At 39.3% G+C, this 17066-nt stretch overlaps 1 protein-coding gene across 5 annotated transcripts in view; it reads left to right on the top strand.

Annotated features, from left to right (window-relative positions):
* LOC100029519 (cholesterol side-chain cleavage enzyme, mitochondrial) overlaps nucleotides 1–17066 on the top strand; it is a 59638-nt gene that overhangs the window by 19939 nt on the left and 22633 nt on the right. For all 5 annotated transcript variants that reach the window (XM_056798709.1, XM_007478156.3, XM_056798702.1 and 2 more), the window contains one exon: nucleotides 10714–11475. In XM_056798709.1, coding sequence (XP_056654687.1) covers nucleotides 11177–11475 — 299 coding nt within the window. In that variant the 5' untranslated portion in view covers nucleotides 10714–11176. The remainder of the gene's footprint in view (nucleotides 1–10713; nucleotides 11476–17066) is intronic.

Here is a 17066-nt window from a genome sequence, read left to right as displayed (position 1 = left end):
TATCTGAAAGGGACCCAGAGGAGGGAGTAGGTCTGGACTCAGGAAGACATGAGTTTAAATCTAGTCTCTGATACTTCCTAACTGTGTGATCCTGGGTAAGTCATTTTACTTTGTTTGCCTCCTTTTCCTCATGTGAAAAATGAACTGGAAAGGGAAATGGAAAACCATTCCAGAATCTTTGCCAAGAAAACCCCCAAAAGGGGCAGGAAGAGTCAAACAATGACTGAACAACCATAACAACAATGCTGATGAGATAAAGAAGCATCTCTACATATCCAACTTCAGACTTTCTCTTGAACTCCATTGCTGTTGCTAACTGCCCAGTGGACATATAGACCCAGATGCTCCATGAGAATTTAAAACTGACCTTATTTAAAATAGAACTCATTATGTCCTTGTCTCACCCCTATTTTTTTTTAAAACCCTTACCTTCTAGATTAGAAGTCATTATAATGAGTATCCGTTCCAAGGCAGAAGAGTGGTAAGGACTAGGCAATGGGGGTTAAGTGATTGGTCCAGGGTCATACCACTAGGAAGTGGTTGAGGCCAGATTTGAACCCAGGACCTCCCATCTCTGGGCCTGGATCTCAATCCACTGAGTCACCTAGCTGCCCTATCACCCTATTCTGAATGATGGTTATGCATCCCAGCTAGTCTACCCACAGGTCTACAGTGCGAGTCTCTTCAAAGTTTAGACATTTCATTAGTACATTTCATTAATCCTATACATTCTCACCTAGGGAGAAATTTGGCACTATGGAACCTTTTATTTTTTATCATCAACTCTGAAGATGCTTTAAATCCCTTTAAATCAGAGAGACTCAAACCAGAAACATTCTTCATCCCACCATGAGGAAGGACTTACTATCACTATAGAAAAAATCTGCTGGAGTCAGGCTTAAGCAAGTCACTTAATCTGTGCCTCAGTTTCAACAATTGTAAAATGGAGATAATAACAATAGAACCTTTATCACGGGGTTATTGTAGAGATAAATGAGAGAATATTTGTACAATTGCTTAGCACACAGAAATAATCATAATATAAAAAATAAAAGATAAAAATAAAAATAAAAATAAAGTTAAAATAAAAAGTTATATAAAATATAGTTATAAAAATAGTTGTATATAATCTTATATGAGCAAAGGGAGGGATATAGGACATATTTAGGTGATATATATAAGTGATACAGTAAAATATATTTCACAATTTTATTTATTTATTTATTTATTTATTTTTAAACCCTTACCTTCCGCCTTGGAGTCAATACTGTGTATTGGCTCCAAGGCAGAAGAGTGGTAAGGGCTAGGCAATGGGGGTCAAGTGACTTGCCCAGGGTCACACAGCTGGGAAGTGTCTGAGGTCAGATTTGAACCTAGGACCTCCCGTCTCTAGGTCTAGCTCTCAACACACTGAGCTACCCAGCTGCCCCCATATTTCACAATTTTAAAAAGCTTCACATGGTGCCTGGCACATAGGAAGTGCTTCATAAATTCGTGTTCCCTCTTGATGATGATGATGGTGATGAAGGAAACAACCTCAAGTTCAAAGATCCATCAGAGATTCTTAAAATGTTAATTAAGCTTCAATTTTATCTTAGAGGTTATAAGTATTTATTTATTTTTTTTTTTTGGAAAGTGAGGCACTAGGGGGCAGCTAGATGGCTCAGTGAATAGAGAGCCAGACCTGGAGCCTGTAGGTCCTGCATTCAAATGTGATCTCAGATACTCCCTGGATATGTGACCTTGGGCAAGTCACTTAACCCTAATTGCCTAGCCCTTACCACTTTTCTGCCTTAGACCCAATACACAGTATCGATTCTAAGATAGAAGGGAAAGGTTTACAAAAAAGAAATGAGACATTATGAGTTGATTCGTTCCATTGATGATGGGACTTATGGTCTGGAGGACCACCAATCCATATTCATCCTGGAGGGCCTGAGCCCCCCATATGGGGAATATTTCTGGGGAAATCTCTAAAACAAAGCTCATAGTGATGGTCTCATCAAATGTGAGTCTCAGGGTCCCTTCTCTAAAAGGCACCTAAAAGACAACATGGGCACCATATTTATTTCCTTCACCAAAGAGGCTATAACAGAAAAATCACAGAAGCAGATGGACAGAAACATAAAACATCCCAAATAGCCCATAATACCCATTATACTCCTTGTAGAAAGTGAAGGCCCTTTGTGGGACGGCTGCACAGATATCTCACCTTTATTATAGTTCTGTTCTGCCCGAGAAACTCATAAGGTCCAGGTTTCCTGGCCAGCGGGGAATGACCCAGTTTTCTTTACTCCTTCATTTATAGGATAATCCTGACAGTAGAGCAATTGCTGAAATCTCCTCCCTGTGGTCAGTTGATGGCTGTTTCCAGAACTCTGGAAATAATATAGGTCATTACCATGCCTAGAAATAGACATTTCTTAGAACTGGAGGTCACTAACCTGTGGGTAGGTAAGGAAACAGAAAAACAGGATCAGTAGCCAGGAACTTGGGGTTTCATTTCAGGTCTGTCATGGACTCAGGCAGCAAGGTGTTTAGGCTAGAGAAATCTCTTATTCATGGGCTTGAAATCCAAGAGAAAGAAAACATGTTTAAAAAAAAGAAAAGAAAAAATGTACAAAGAAAGGAGGATCCAAAAATGAAGGCTGGGCAGCTCATTTTGTAGACTACAAAAGAGGAGGCTCCCTTTGCCTCTCAGGTACCAATCAGCTTTGGCATATAATCCAGCAGATACTGTTTTGGAGGGCAGTTTGGCTGAGGAGCCATGGCTGGTGGTGAAAATCCCATGATTCCTTGTTCAGAAGGACTTACCTTCTGGAGATAATGAGATTCGTCTGGGAAGCTTTTGACTTAGGGTAAGAGTCCTCTTTGCACATAACTTCTCTATGGGTAGAAAGCTTAAAATACAGATTGTTAATAATATTCCTAAAAACTCAGTCCTCTGGCAATCTTTTTAATCTTTGGGCTCAAAATGATGCTTTCTAAATAATTAGATTCTGTGCAGCGAATAATTCACGGGTTCCCCTCTTCTTTATTAACACCCACTACAGCAAAGATACCAATTCAGGATGCAATAAACATTTTCTTATCTTTTTCTAGAAAACCACTGTTAAAATCTAAGCATCCGGCAAGCATATTTACAAGAACAAAGAAATACTCAGTGGTGAATAATTCTGCCTAGTCATGTGTAGTAATAAGACAAAAAAGGGGGAAGGAGGAAGACTTGGGATTCATTGTTGTTTCAGTGGTTTCTCCAAGTAGGCCTAATTCAATGACTTCTTTTTGGGTTCCTTCAATAAGCCAAGTGTCAAGCCAAGGAAATAAATAAGACTCGAGCTGCTATCCAGCTGTGATGAGTTTTTTTTTGTGATGATGAAAATTTGCTGCTATGTCTTGAAGATGCAATTTCAAATCTTGCTTCATTAGAAAAGTCTACCCTTGAATCCTAAATCCATACCAACTTTATCTCTTTCTAGGGTGAAAACAAACAACCCACAAAGAACTCTTAACATCTTTAGTGACTTATTAGCTGTTGAATAGGGAGCAAACCATTCTTCTGAGAAGTCATTCTTTTTCTTAATCAACAAAACAATAAACTGAGCCTTGAGTTGTAGCATTTGTCCATTTCTGAGGTGTGGATGCTCATACTAAAAATTTAACAACCAGCTCTTGTGAGTTGGTAGAAGCTGGTAACAGTATACCCTTGTTATTTCCTTTTTAAAAGTAGTGCCACTGAACCCATTACTCCAGATGTCATCAGAGCAGAGCAGAGACAGAAGAACTGCTCTGCCCAACTCCTCTGGACATTGTCTGACTAGTTCTGGTTCTTTTCATTGGCATCATAATTGTTCTTACCTTCAAAGCACTGGAATGACCTTTGATTGCCACTGTACCACCGCAGCCTTTGAGGGCATTTCCCCTTGACCAGAATAACTCTAGCCTGGTCAAAGGAGAAGAGTTTCAAATTCACCTACTGTAGAATCCCTTCTATTTCAGATGGTTAAAGTGTTATATTAAAGTGATCGTTTCTCCATGAAAACCATCCCCAACTCACTCCCTTGGTGATAACATCAGGGTTTTGGTCAGGTGGGATCTCTCTTCTGGTCAAGTTCTTTCACTGCTAGTGACTGCTGGCCATTTAGCTATATAGCTGGGGATGAACTCAACTAGTGTCATGGAGACTGCTGGGCATGCAGGCTCTGCTAGATGTTGTTCCCTGCAACTGGCTTCATTTCTTTAACTTAGCTGCAATTGGTGAGGGGCTAGTGGCTTGACCTTCTCCCTGAAAAAGGCTGATTACAGTTCTCCGGTCATAGCCATTACACTCAGCTAACACAGGTCAGCATAGTGTTCCCAGGCTAGGACTATACTTTCTACTTCTATGGTAGCTAGGTGGTGCAGTTGGGAAAAACTGGGGGTCTTGGAGCCAGAAAGACCCAGGTTCAAATCCTACCTCAGATACTTATTATCTGTCTGAGCCCATGCAAGTCATTCTAATTCTCTTAGGGAGAATAATAGTGTCTACCTCATAGGATGATGATGAGGAAGGATCCACTGAGATAACATATGTACAGCTCTTTGTTAACCTTATAGTGCTCTTTCCCTCTCTCTCTCTTCTTCCCTTTCTTCCTCTCTCTCCCTCCCTCCCTCCCTCCCTCCCTCCCTCCCACCCTCCCTCTCTCTCTCTCTCTCTCTCTCTCTCTCTCTCTCTCTCTCTCTCTCTCTCTCTCTCTTTTTCTCTTTCTCTCTCTCTCTCTCCCTCCTTCCCTCCCTCCTTCCCTCCCTCTCTCTCTCTGTCTCTCTCTGTCTCTCTTTCTCTGTCTCTCTGTCTCTGTCTCTCTCTCTCTCTCTTTCTCTTTCTCTCTCCCTCCTTCCCTCCCTCCCTCCCTCTCTCTCTCTCTCTCTCTCTCTCTCTCTCTCTCTCTCTCTCTCTCTCTCTCTCTCTCTTTCTCTTTCTCTCTCCCTCTCTCCCTCCCTCCCTCTCTTCCTCCCTCCCTCTCTTCCTCTCTCTATCTTTCTCTCTCTCTCCACCTTGACTATCATTATCAATGACACTAAAAATAATACTTTTATTATTATACCTGATCAAGAGAATAGTTGTCTGCCCAGACAACTACCTTATTTAGGTCTAGACTTTTCCAAGATTCTTTCTGGCTTAGAATGCAAATGAATTGATCCAGAACAAGATAAGTTAAGAGCGCAAGATCCTTGTTCTCTATTCATCCTACCTGCCTTCTTGCCTTAGTTGTGCATACTTGTCAGCAGAAAAACAGATTTTTGGATACTATATTTTTGTTAGCAAACACCCCTGCATTTATGATTAACATGAGCATTTGGAGGTGGATTTATCAACAATTCCATCAAGACTTTTGGGTTTGTGGAAACCAACTCTGCCAATTTCTTCATGTACTTCATTGAAGACAACATGCAAAGCATTCCTCTATTTAGTTACAAGGGCTTTTTTGGTCTTCTTATTCTATTAAAGACAAGAATATCTATATAAGTAATTCAGTTTCTCCAGTAACATATCATCTCACAATCACAGGGTCATAGGTTAAAACGGAAAGGACTCCAGAAGCCATTAGGTCTAATCTTCTTATTTTATAGATAAGTAAACTGAGGCTCAGAAAGGCTAATTTGATTGTCCAAGGTCTCCCAGGTCTCACAATGTGGCAAACCGATTATTAAATACCAGATCCTTTAACCCCAATCTCAGCATTCTTTCCCCTACATCTGTGTTGCCTTGTACTTGTGAAAACCTTCTTGTTGTTGTTCCGTCATGTCCAACTCTACATGACCCTGTGAATCATACTGTCCTTGGAGTTTTCTTGGCAAAGGTACTATATCGCCATCCATCCTATGTTTTGATAGCTCTGACTAATCAAAGATTTTTTTCATTGAGAGTAAGATCTGCTTCCCTGTAATTTCTACCCATTAACTACCCAAGAATTGTGTGTTTTGGGATCAAGCCAAAACCAAACCACACCAACAAACCAACTAGAGGAAAACTCAAACCCTCCTTTGAAATGAAACATTTTGCCACTAGGTGGCCCCAAAGCTCAAGGCAATAGAACCTTGTGTTCAGCTGCAAATGGTTCCCAGAGATAGGGAGGAAGACAAGCCAGCATCCTGCGTGTTCCTGACCTCATTGGTCGTGAGCCAGCCCAGAACTGGCGTCATGATGGACCCTGTGAAGATAAGAAGTTATGGAATCCCAGGAATGCGGTGAACTTTGGACTGGAAGGCCAGTGGCTTCATTCGACTCCCAATCCATCATTTATCAGCTATGCCATTAGAAGATGGGAGAATGAGACTGGATTCCTTCCAGTTTGGGATCTATGCTTATGTGGTCTTGGACAGGTCTCTCTTCTCCACTTTGGGACTCGGGTATATCTGTGAAATGAGGAACCTGAAGCAGATGATCCCTAGTTCCCAACTCTAAGCATGACCGAAGGAGCAATGAGGATCCTCCACATGAGCTTGGCCTCCAGCTGGATCACTCAATCCGCACTGTTTCTGAGGCTTCCTACATTTGGGCAGAGCCCTGTCCTAGGCCTTGTGGGGGGAGACAGAATAAGGATAAGCTTGGTTCTTGCTTTGGGGGATTATGCTGGCTAAAGCAAGGAGATCAAGAGATTTTGCATTTAATTACTTTTTTTCTCCAACAGAATGAAAGCTTCTTGAGGGGAAGCAGTGTTTTATATTCCAAGCACCTAGTCTGGTAATTGTACATTCTTGTTGAGTTGAAGCAAAATGTTGAATCCCTTGAGAAGGGAATTTAAACTCACAAACCACTCAGTTACTTCTCTTATAAGATGGAGAATCATAGAATCATGATTTAGAGCTGGAATGGACTTTGGTGGTTCAATTCTTTCATTCCATAGATGGATCGGCTCTTACCTTCTCATTTTACAATCCCATAGCTGATAAATGGTAGAGTAGCCAGAGATTAAGTTACTTGACCAAGATCACATAGTTAGAAAGTAGCAGAGATGAGATCTGAACCCAGGTCTTCTGACTCACATTGAGTGCACCCTCCCTCTTATATTATCCACCTCACAGCATTATTTTGAGGACATAGTAAAACTCAAGGATGAATAGAATTATAGGTTACAGTTACAACATGATCAGAATTCTCTACATAGAATTTCCTCTCTACTCTTTTTAGGAGTTTGAGCTGTTTTGGTCTAGAATTTCTCTAGCTTAACCTGTCAAATGCTTTGGTACTCCCCTGAAGTCTTTTGTGTGTATTATGAGACAAAGAGGTCATTGAGGAGATCAAGCTTTTAAAAAATAATAAAAAATAGTTCTTCATAAAAAAAAAGGCCTAGTAAATGCACTAGCCAGGGAACCAGGAAACCAGGGTTCAAGTCAGTCCCTGCTCTGCCATTTAATAGTTGCACAAAACTAATCAAATGGCCTCCCCTCTCTGGGCCTCAGTTTATTCATCAATCAAATGAAGAGACTGTTCTTTAGAACTTTGAAGGCCTCTTCCAACTCTAAAATACTGTGGTTTGAGTTTTGTGGATTCATACGTAGAATACATCTTCTTTCCAACAGTGCCAGCTATAATCCATCCCCAATTTAGTGGATGGTACTCATGAGTCACCCTTTATTTAAGACCACTGAGTTTAGAACCAGAAGCCATCATAGAAGTCACTGAATCCAAATTCCTCATTTTACAGATGTGGAATCTGAAGTTCAAGAAGAATAAATGACTCATCTGGGGTCATATGGCTAGTAAGCATGAGAGTCAGAATTTGAACTCATAGCTTCTTGACTCCAAGTCCCATGCCTTAGGCACTACTACAAGCTGCCTCAGCTAGTCTGATCAGAACCCAGAATTGGTTGCCCAGGGCAACTTGAAGTCTTTCCTGCTTCTAAGATCTGATAGAACTTTTGATCTCTTGACAGAAGTTTAAGGACTCCTGAAGGGGGACCAGTTGGCTTAGTGGATAGAGTGCTTTCATGAAGAGTCAGAAGAACCTAGGTTCAATTTTGACCTCAGACACTTCCTAGATGTGTGACCCTGGACAAGTCACTTTACCCCAATTGCTTAGCCTTTACAGCTCTTCTTCCTTGGAATTAAACTTGTTATCTGCTCTAAAATAGAAGATATAAGTTATTAAAAAAAAGAATTAATGGTTGCTCCCACATCACAATAAAGCATCTGAGGAGGATTGTCATAGATCAAATTTATCATTCTAAGTATACCAGAACTCACCTGAGTGTCCCTGTGGCTCATCTTCATTCCAAACAGTGAAGGGCACTAAGCCTTAGTAATGGGATGAGAGGTGGGACAAGGGTCCAGAGTGAGCAAGGAGATCTTTGAAAGATATCTTCAATACAGAATCCTCCCCCTTTGGCTTATTTCCCCAAACTTCTTCATTCTCTCATCTAAGCCTCTTTTGTTGATTTTTTACTTGATTACATCCAATGGTTGTTCCAAATGTTTCCTTAAAATCTACTTCCATTTCTAGACTCAGTGGTATTTCACAAGAGAATCTAAGCCAACACGCAGGAGTTTCATCATATGACATCCTCTCTAAACAAATCAGCCTCCTAATGTGGGAGACTATATATGGTATGGGAGGGAGGGAGGAGTTTGGGCTAGAATATAGGAAACAGATGCTCTAAACCCCTCTCTGTCACTCTCTATATGCCCTTGGGCAAGCCTTTTGATCTCTTTGTACCTCAGTTGCCTCATCTGTTTCATCATTGCCTTCTTGCCTTCCTTTACCCCCCAAGTTGGTTGTATGAAGCTCAGTATTCTGCCTGCCCTCTCCCCACACTGAGGGGTAAATAAACTTTGAACAATGAGCCAAGGACATCTTTTTCTCGGACATTGCTGTGATGGAGTAAATGAGAGGAGTCATAGTTCCAACAATTCCAGAAGGAGACAAAGAGAGTAAAGAATTCCCTTTCACAAGATAGAGAGATGCCCTTTGTAAGCTCATGTATAGTAGTAGAAAGAGTATAGAGGCAGAGAATCCGGGTTGAAATCCTTGCTCGAAATGGAATCAAAATTATAAGAACATGAGTCATTTCCCAATTGACGATGGATAAGGATATGAATAGGCAATTTTTTTTTGAAGAAAAATGCTCCAAAACACTATTGATTAAAGAAAGAACTTCTCCAAAAAAATGCAATCTACCTCCAGAGAAATAACCGATGGAGTCTAAATACAAATTGAAACGTACTTTAAAAAACTTTCTTTTTGTCTGTGTTTTCTTTTGCAACATGGCTGATATGGAGATATATTTTGTATAATTTTACACATATAATCAATATCAAGTTACTTGCCTTCTCAAGGTGGGGAAGAGGAAGAAGAGAGAATTTGGCACTCAAAATGAAAAAAAAAGGGAATGTTAAATTTTTTACATGTTATTGAAAAAAAGAAAAGAAAAGAAAAAAATTTTAAAAAGTAAATCTTTGGTCTGCTATTTACTTATTATTAGTGCAATCATGGGCAACTCGTGGCTTCTTTGAGTGTGAGGTTTCTCCTCCATAATATAAGGAAGGGGGTTGGACTAGATCATTTAGCTTCTAAATCTACAGCCTTATGTTCTGCTACTAATCCTTCAAGGGTGTGGGGAAGGGGCACTAGAAGCTGGTCTGCATGGTACTGTTGGCATATACGTGGCACATACACTACATGGTACTGATCCTTACCCTGTGCTCTTGGACAGTCTATTCACTCTGCTGGATCTAATTCTCACCTCTGAACCAATGATCTTTCTAAAGTAGCTCAGGTTGTTGTTTAGCCATTTAGTCATGCCTGACATTATGTGATCCTCATGGACTTTGTCCATTGAGTTTTCTTTAAAGATATCAGCGTGGTTTCCCATTTCCTTCTCCAAAGTGTCCCCATTTTATAGATGAGGAACTGAGGCAAATAAAGTTGTCACTTGCCCAGGGTCATACAACTAACTAGTAAGTATCTCAGGCTGGATTGAATTCATATCCTTATCCATTGTCAATTGGGGAATGACTCATGTTCTTAAAATTTCCATTCCATTTAGAGCAAGGATTTCAACCCAGATTCTCTGCATCTGTACTCTTTCTACTACTATACATGAGCTTACAAAGGGCATCTCTCTATCTTGTGAAAGGGAATTCTTTACTCTCTTTGTCTCCTTCTGGAATTGTTGGAACCATGACTCCTCTCAGATCTCCCAGGTCTGGTGCTTTAGCCACTGTATTGCTTATCGACCTTAGCTCAGATATCATCTCCTTTTATGAAAAAATTCCTGATCTTTACTACGATCAACAACCTATCCTTCTACTTATTTTTCTAGATCATTTTATCAGAGTGTCCTTTGACTCCTTCACTCCCCACCCTCATTAGAACACAAGTTCCTTGAGGACAAGGGGTTGCTTTTATATCCCTAGAGCTAAGCACTGCTATCTATCCATCCATCCACCCATTGTTTGTTTACCTGCTGATCTATTTATTTGTTCTGTTTCTCTCTATCTCAGTCTCCCTCTCTGTCTCTGTCTCTCTTTCTCTCTGCTTCTGTGGGTCTTTGTATCTGTCTATCTGTCTCTGTCTCTCCTTCCTCTCATATTCCACTTCTCTGTATACATTTCCTACTAGTATATAAGCTCATTTGGGGCTGGTACTACATCATTTTTATCTCTGTTATTACAATGTCTCATATATGGTAAATACTTAATATTTTTTTTAATCATGTTTTCTTGCTCTCTAGGTTAGCCCTTTTTTTGAGGGATTGGCTGATTGAAATCCCATCTCCCAGTACAAGTAACAGCCTTGATAGTGACTTCTTTGGAAGGAATCCAGAGGCAGGGGAGAGAGAAAGAGAGAGACAGAGACAGAGAGACAGACAGACAGACAGACAGACAGACAGAGACAGAGACAGACAGACAGAGACACAGACAGACAGAGAGAGAAAGAGAGAGAGAGAGAAAGAGAGAGAGAAAGAGAGAGAGAGAGAGAGAGAGAGAGAGAGAGAGAGAGAGAGAGAGAGAGAGAGAGAGAGAGAGAGAGAGAGAGAGAGAGAGAGAGAGAGAGAGAGAGAATCAGTGGCTTTGCCAAGTTTCATAGCCTTGAGCTTGTATCATTATAAGCAGTGAGTTGACTCAGGGGCAGTCCTGTTCCCGGCAGCAGCAGCAATAACAGCAGCAGCAGAAGAAGAAACAGCAGCATCTGGGATGCTGTTAGCCAGGGGAGTCTCACACCAGTCAGCTCTGGCCAAGAGCCGTCATTGCCTCTTTGGCTCCCCAAGGGAAGATGTTTGGAAGTCTGATGTCCGAAGAGTGCAGCTGCAGGCCAGAGGTGGTGACCTGCATGGCTTCCCTGTCCAGGCTCGAAGGCCCCGGCCCTTCAGTGAAGTGCCCACAAATGGGTCCAATGGTTGGATAAATCTGGTCCGTTTCTGGATGGAAAAAGAGATGCATAACATCCATTTCCGAAATGTACGGAACTTCCAACAATTAGGCCCAATTTACCGGTAAGTTAGGTCCTCCAGAAAGGTGGAGATAAGAAAACAACTACCTACCCAGGGTGTTGAGAGTTATTTTTATGTGACGTTTTAGAAATGTACTTACTTTTCATAACTATAACACATCAAAGTTTATTTTGTGGCAGGTCAAATTGAAGATATTAATGTTGTTAAGAGGGGCTGATCAGGGGAGTTTTTAAATTTCCTTGATGACTTTACTTTCACCCTCAGGACAGTGTTGGTGAAACCTTTGGATTCCATCTTAGTATATTTTAAAATAATCAAAGGAAATGTCAAATTTAACTTTAAAAGGTTAGTGAAAATAAAGAGGTCATTTAAAAAAACCCATCCAAGTTCATGGACATTCTGAAGTCAACCTCTGGATCTCAGATTCAGAATCCTTGGCTTACAGGTTAGTGAGTTTTTGTTTGGGGTGGTCGGAGCCCCTTCAAGCCTCTGGGAGACAGTGTCATTAGGGGTGCCAATTTTCTAATCCTTTTTGAAGCACGCACATAAATTCCTTGTCCCCGACTCTGGGCTCAGGCTGTTGGTGGCCTTTGGGGCTCAACTTCCCTTCTGCATCATGCTTTTTCTTTCCTGCCCCATCCCTCAACCCTTATCCCTACTCTGCATCTCAGTATTTCATTCTCTTTTTGACCTGTTTGCTTTGTTGCAGGCAGGTCTAGGAAAGGGGGATAGAAATGTAAAGGGGCTATCTAGGTTGGGGAGGGTGTTGATGGCACATCACAAGGCGTGCTAAGTCCCACGTCTGCCTCCTGCCCCCTTACCCCTCATATCTTTCTCGGTAAATAGAGCCACTACTCTTCCCAAGGATTATTGAGTGATTTCTGAGTCTGAGATGGGAGAGTGGAAAGACTCAAAGCCAGGAAAGCTGGATTCCAGTTTTGGATTAGCTACTAACTAGATGCATGACTCTGAGCACAGCTGACTTTCACTCTTAGGGTTGCAGTTCCCCGTCTGTAAAATGGAGTGGGGGGGGGGGTTGGTGGTTGAGAGAGAGCAGGGCTTTTACATGTTGATGGCATTTTGCATCCCTTGGCAGTGCCTGGTGAAGCCTGCGGATTCTGAAGAATAAAGTTTTTAAATACATTAAAAATCCATGAAATTACAAAGAAAACCAATTTTATTGAAATGCAATTACACACACACACACACACACACACACACACACACACACACACACAAGATCATGGACTCCCAGGTCAAGAACTCCTGGTTTAGAGGCTCTCGACCATTTGGTAACTCTTGGTAGCATGAGACAATGTGTTGAAAGAAATATTGGTTGGCAGCCTAGAGTGATTCTCGGAGCACTTACTGAGCCGAGTGTTCCTCTCTAGAGTTGGACGGCCATTATTTCCTTCTGGTTATTTGTTTATCTTTCTTGGAAGGTGAGAAAGAGGGAGAGAACGGGAATGTAGGACCTGGTGGCTTGCTCTGTTCTTCTGTAACTTTTGTAAGCTTAGATGGAATTCCTGATACATAGAAGCCCTGACCTGATGCTACAGTTCCTGCCTTCCCAGAGCTTATAGCCTATACGCATTCTGCTGCATATGCATAGTCCCTATTTGGCTATCCCATAGGCACTTAAATCTTATTTCTACTATACTGTATATACTCATATCACATATATAGTATACTGTATATACTTTTATATTATTCTGCATACATATGCTATTTATGTTATACTGTATATACTTATATACTACTTATACCCTATTTATCCTATACTGTGTATATATACATATCCTATTTCTACTATACTATATAAACTTATATTCTATAGTGTATGTACTTATATCCCATCTATTATACTCTATGTAGTCATATGCTTTTCAGACTATTCTATATAAACTTAAATATGATTTATACTATATTACATATATTTTATGTAATTTAATATATAGTATATGTTTATATACTATTTCTACTATACATACTCATTTCTACTATATATACTCATATCCCATATACACTATAATATACATACTATTTATGCTATTCTGCATATATATACTATTTATATTATACTGTATATACTTCTATACTATTTATACCATGCTGTATATACTCATACTCTATATATGCTATATTGCATATACTTATTATATACTATACTTTATATACTTAATATACAAATTGTATTATACTATATATACTGATATCATATATATTCTATACAGTATATATTTATATACCTATCATTTATGCTATTCTGCACATATATATATTATTTATACTAGACTGTATATACTTTTATGCCATTTATACTACTACTACTACTACTACTACTACTACTACTACTACTACTACTACTACTACTACTACTACTACTACTATATACTTATATATTCTAGACTATATATATTTATATACTATACTATATATTTATATCTTATATATCCTATACCATGGATACTATTTATACTATATGGTATATACTCATATCCTATGTATGCTACATTGTACATACATACTACATGGTATATGCTTTCATACTACTTATACTATATAGTACATATTCATATCCTATATTATATATACTTGGATGCTATACTATATATACTTATATACTACACTATACTTATATACTATGCTATATATGCTTATATAATATACTATATATACTTATATGCCATACTATATATGCTTAGATGCTGTACTATATATACTTAGATGATATACTGTATATATTATATACTATACTATATGTGCTTATATAATATACTATATATATATTATATGCCATACTATATATGCTTAGATGCTGTACTATATATACTTAGATGATATACTGTATATATTTATATACTATACTATATGTGCTTATATAATATACTATATATACTTATATACGATACTATATATGCTTAGATGGTGTACTATATATACTTAGATGATATACTGTATATATTTATATACTATACTATATGTGCTTATATAATATACTATATATACTTATATGCCATACTATATATGCTTAGATGCTGTACTATATATACTATATATATATTTATATACTATACTATATATGCTTATATACTATACTATATGTACTTAGATCCTATACTATATATACTTACATACTATACTGTACATACTTACATACTATACTGTATATACTTAGATACTATACTTTAGAATAAAACACGTACACAGATAAGTGATGTAATTACACAATGAAGAAACAAAGAATAATAACTACTCTTGAGATGAAGGAGGGCTTCATGGAGGAGATGGCAACTGTCCTGAAAGAAGATAAAGATTCTGAGGAGCAGTTGTGAGGTAGGATGGAGGGCCAGGAAGAGTGGATTTCTTGCACAAATGCATGGAGACAGTAGTTTGAATGTTGAGTACTAGCAGCAGCTAGTAGCCCAAGATAGGGGCATCCTGAAGGAGTTAATGGGAGATATGGTAGAAAGGCAAGTAGGTACCAGATTGTGGAGACCCTTAAATGCCAGGCTGGGCAGTTTGCATTTTGTCCTAGAGACAATAGGTGGTTACCAATTACTGTTGAACAGGAAGATGATGGTCAGATCTATGCTTTAGGAAGATTCTCTTGGAGTTAGATGGAGTAAGGTTTGTATAGGGCAGGAATAGAAAAAGGGAAGCAATTGATTATTAAAACACTTCCTATGAGATGATGTAATAAAAGGAGATCTGGAGAGCTTGTCCACTGAATCTCATCCCTTCATTTTATAAATGATGAAACTGAATCAGAGGGAGGTGAAGGCACTCACCTAAGGTCACACAGATAATAAATCAAAGTCAGGATTTGAATCCAGGTCCTCTGACTCTGGAGTCAGTATTCTTTTCACCATGTCTTGGGGTCTTCCTATTTGTATTTAACACTGATGTTATAGAAGTTGTTACGGTTTGCAAAGCATTTTCCATGCATGATTCCACTTGAGTCTCATAAAACTCAGTGAAATAGAGACTGTAGGCAATATTAGAACCATTTTACAGATGAGAGAACCAAGAGAGGGGTGAAGAAGGCAGATAAAAGGTACAATGGACAGAGCATTGTTCCTGAAAGACCTGAGTTCAAATCCAGCTTCAGACACTTCCTAGCTGTGTGATACTCGACAAGTCACTTTGCCGCTGTCTGACTCAGTTTCCTCAATTGTAAGATGGGGATAATAATAACATACTCACTGAAGGGGTAGTTGTAAGGATAAAATGAGATCATACCTAATGTGCTTACCATAGTACCTTGCACATAGTAGTGTTTCATGGATGTTTATTTCCTTTCCTTCTCCTGTGGGCACATAGTGAGTATCTGGGGTAGGATTCCAATCCAGGTTTTTCAAGCTTCAAATTCAGGATGCTATCCTTTATGGCACTCTTGGCTGATTACTGTGTGTCAGGTCAAGTTGGTGTAACATTAAGCACTGTCCCTGGGTCAAGCACCACAGGAGGAAGATACTGGAGGTGGGGGATATAAGCCTGGCAGTATTGATTCTAAGTCAGAAGGGAAGACTTAAAAAAAAAAAAGAATTGATACTGAGTATTGGTTCTAAGGCAGAAGAACGATAATGGCTAAGCAGTGGGGTCAAGTGACTTGTCCAGGGTCACACAGTTAGGATGTATTTGAGGTCACATTTGAACCCAACTCCTCCTATCTTTTGGCCTGGCTCTCTATCCACAGAGCCACCTAGCTGCCATATATTTGTCTTCTCCATTAGAATGTAAACTCACTGCTAGTCGGGATGATTTCATTCTTTATACTTCTATTCCCAGTACTTAGCCCAATATTTGGCATAGAGTAGATGTTTAAGAAATATTTGATGATTGACCATGTAGGGACTTTCAATGTCATCTAGTTCAATCTCCCCATTCGGAAGATGAGTGAATGGCTGAGATGTGTCAGGGGTCTTGTGCACTGCCCCCCCAAATTCCCCACTCCTTCCTCCCCCCTCCACTTGATCAGGTTTCCAGGTTGCTTTCCCACTGCCCTGATCCAGGGGAATCTCAGTTCTCAGGCCCAAATTAATAAAAGTACCAGAATGCTCTGTGGCTTCATGCCTTTATGCATGAAAAGGTCTCTTTAATTAAATTATATTTATTGGAGTTGAGAGATAGGACTTATGCTTTTCCCCCCAAATCCTTACCCTCCTAATACTTAATAATATACTAATTAATATACACATAATTTACATATGAATAATTAATACTATATTCTATGGCAGAAAAATGGTAAGAGCTAGGCAATAGAGGTTAAGTGAAATGCCCTGGGTCAAACAGCTAGGAAGTGTCTGAGGTCAGATTTGAACCCAGGACCTCTTATCTCTAGACCTGGTTCTCTATCTACTGAAGTCACTTCTGCCTCTGCCCCCAGGACTTGAACTTCTTAGAATTCTTATATTTCTCTGCATTCTGTATCACAGAGATATCTCCCCTCTTATACTTGAATATTTATATCAAGTAAATACTTATACTTAAATGCTTTATTTTATAACAAAAAGGCTAAAAAACCCACCTACACTAAAGATACTAAGAGAGAAGTTATGAGAAATCCTTGGTGGAAAGGTTGACATTATCCCTGTTTCTGAATTGGTTATCAAATATATAGGCAGGTCATG

This window comes from Monodelphis domestica, chromosome 1, assembly GCF_027887165.1.
Source record: "Monodelphis domestica isolate mMonDom1 chromosome 1, mMonDom1.pri, whole genome shotgun sequence".
Classification (NCBI taxonomy): Eukaryota; Metazoa; Chordata; class Mammalia; order Didelphimorphia; family Didelphidae; genus Monodelphis; species Monodelphis domestica.
This window is presented reverse-complemented; position numbering and strand designations above follow the sequence as displayed.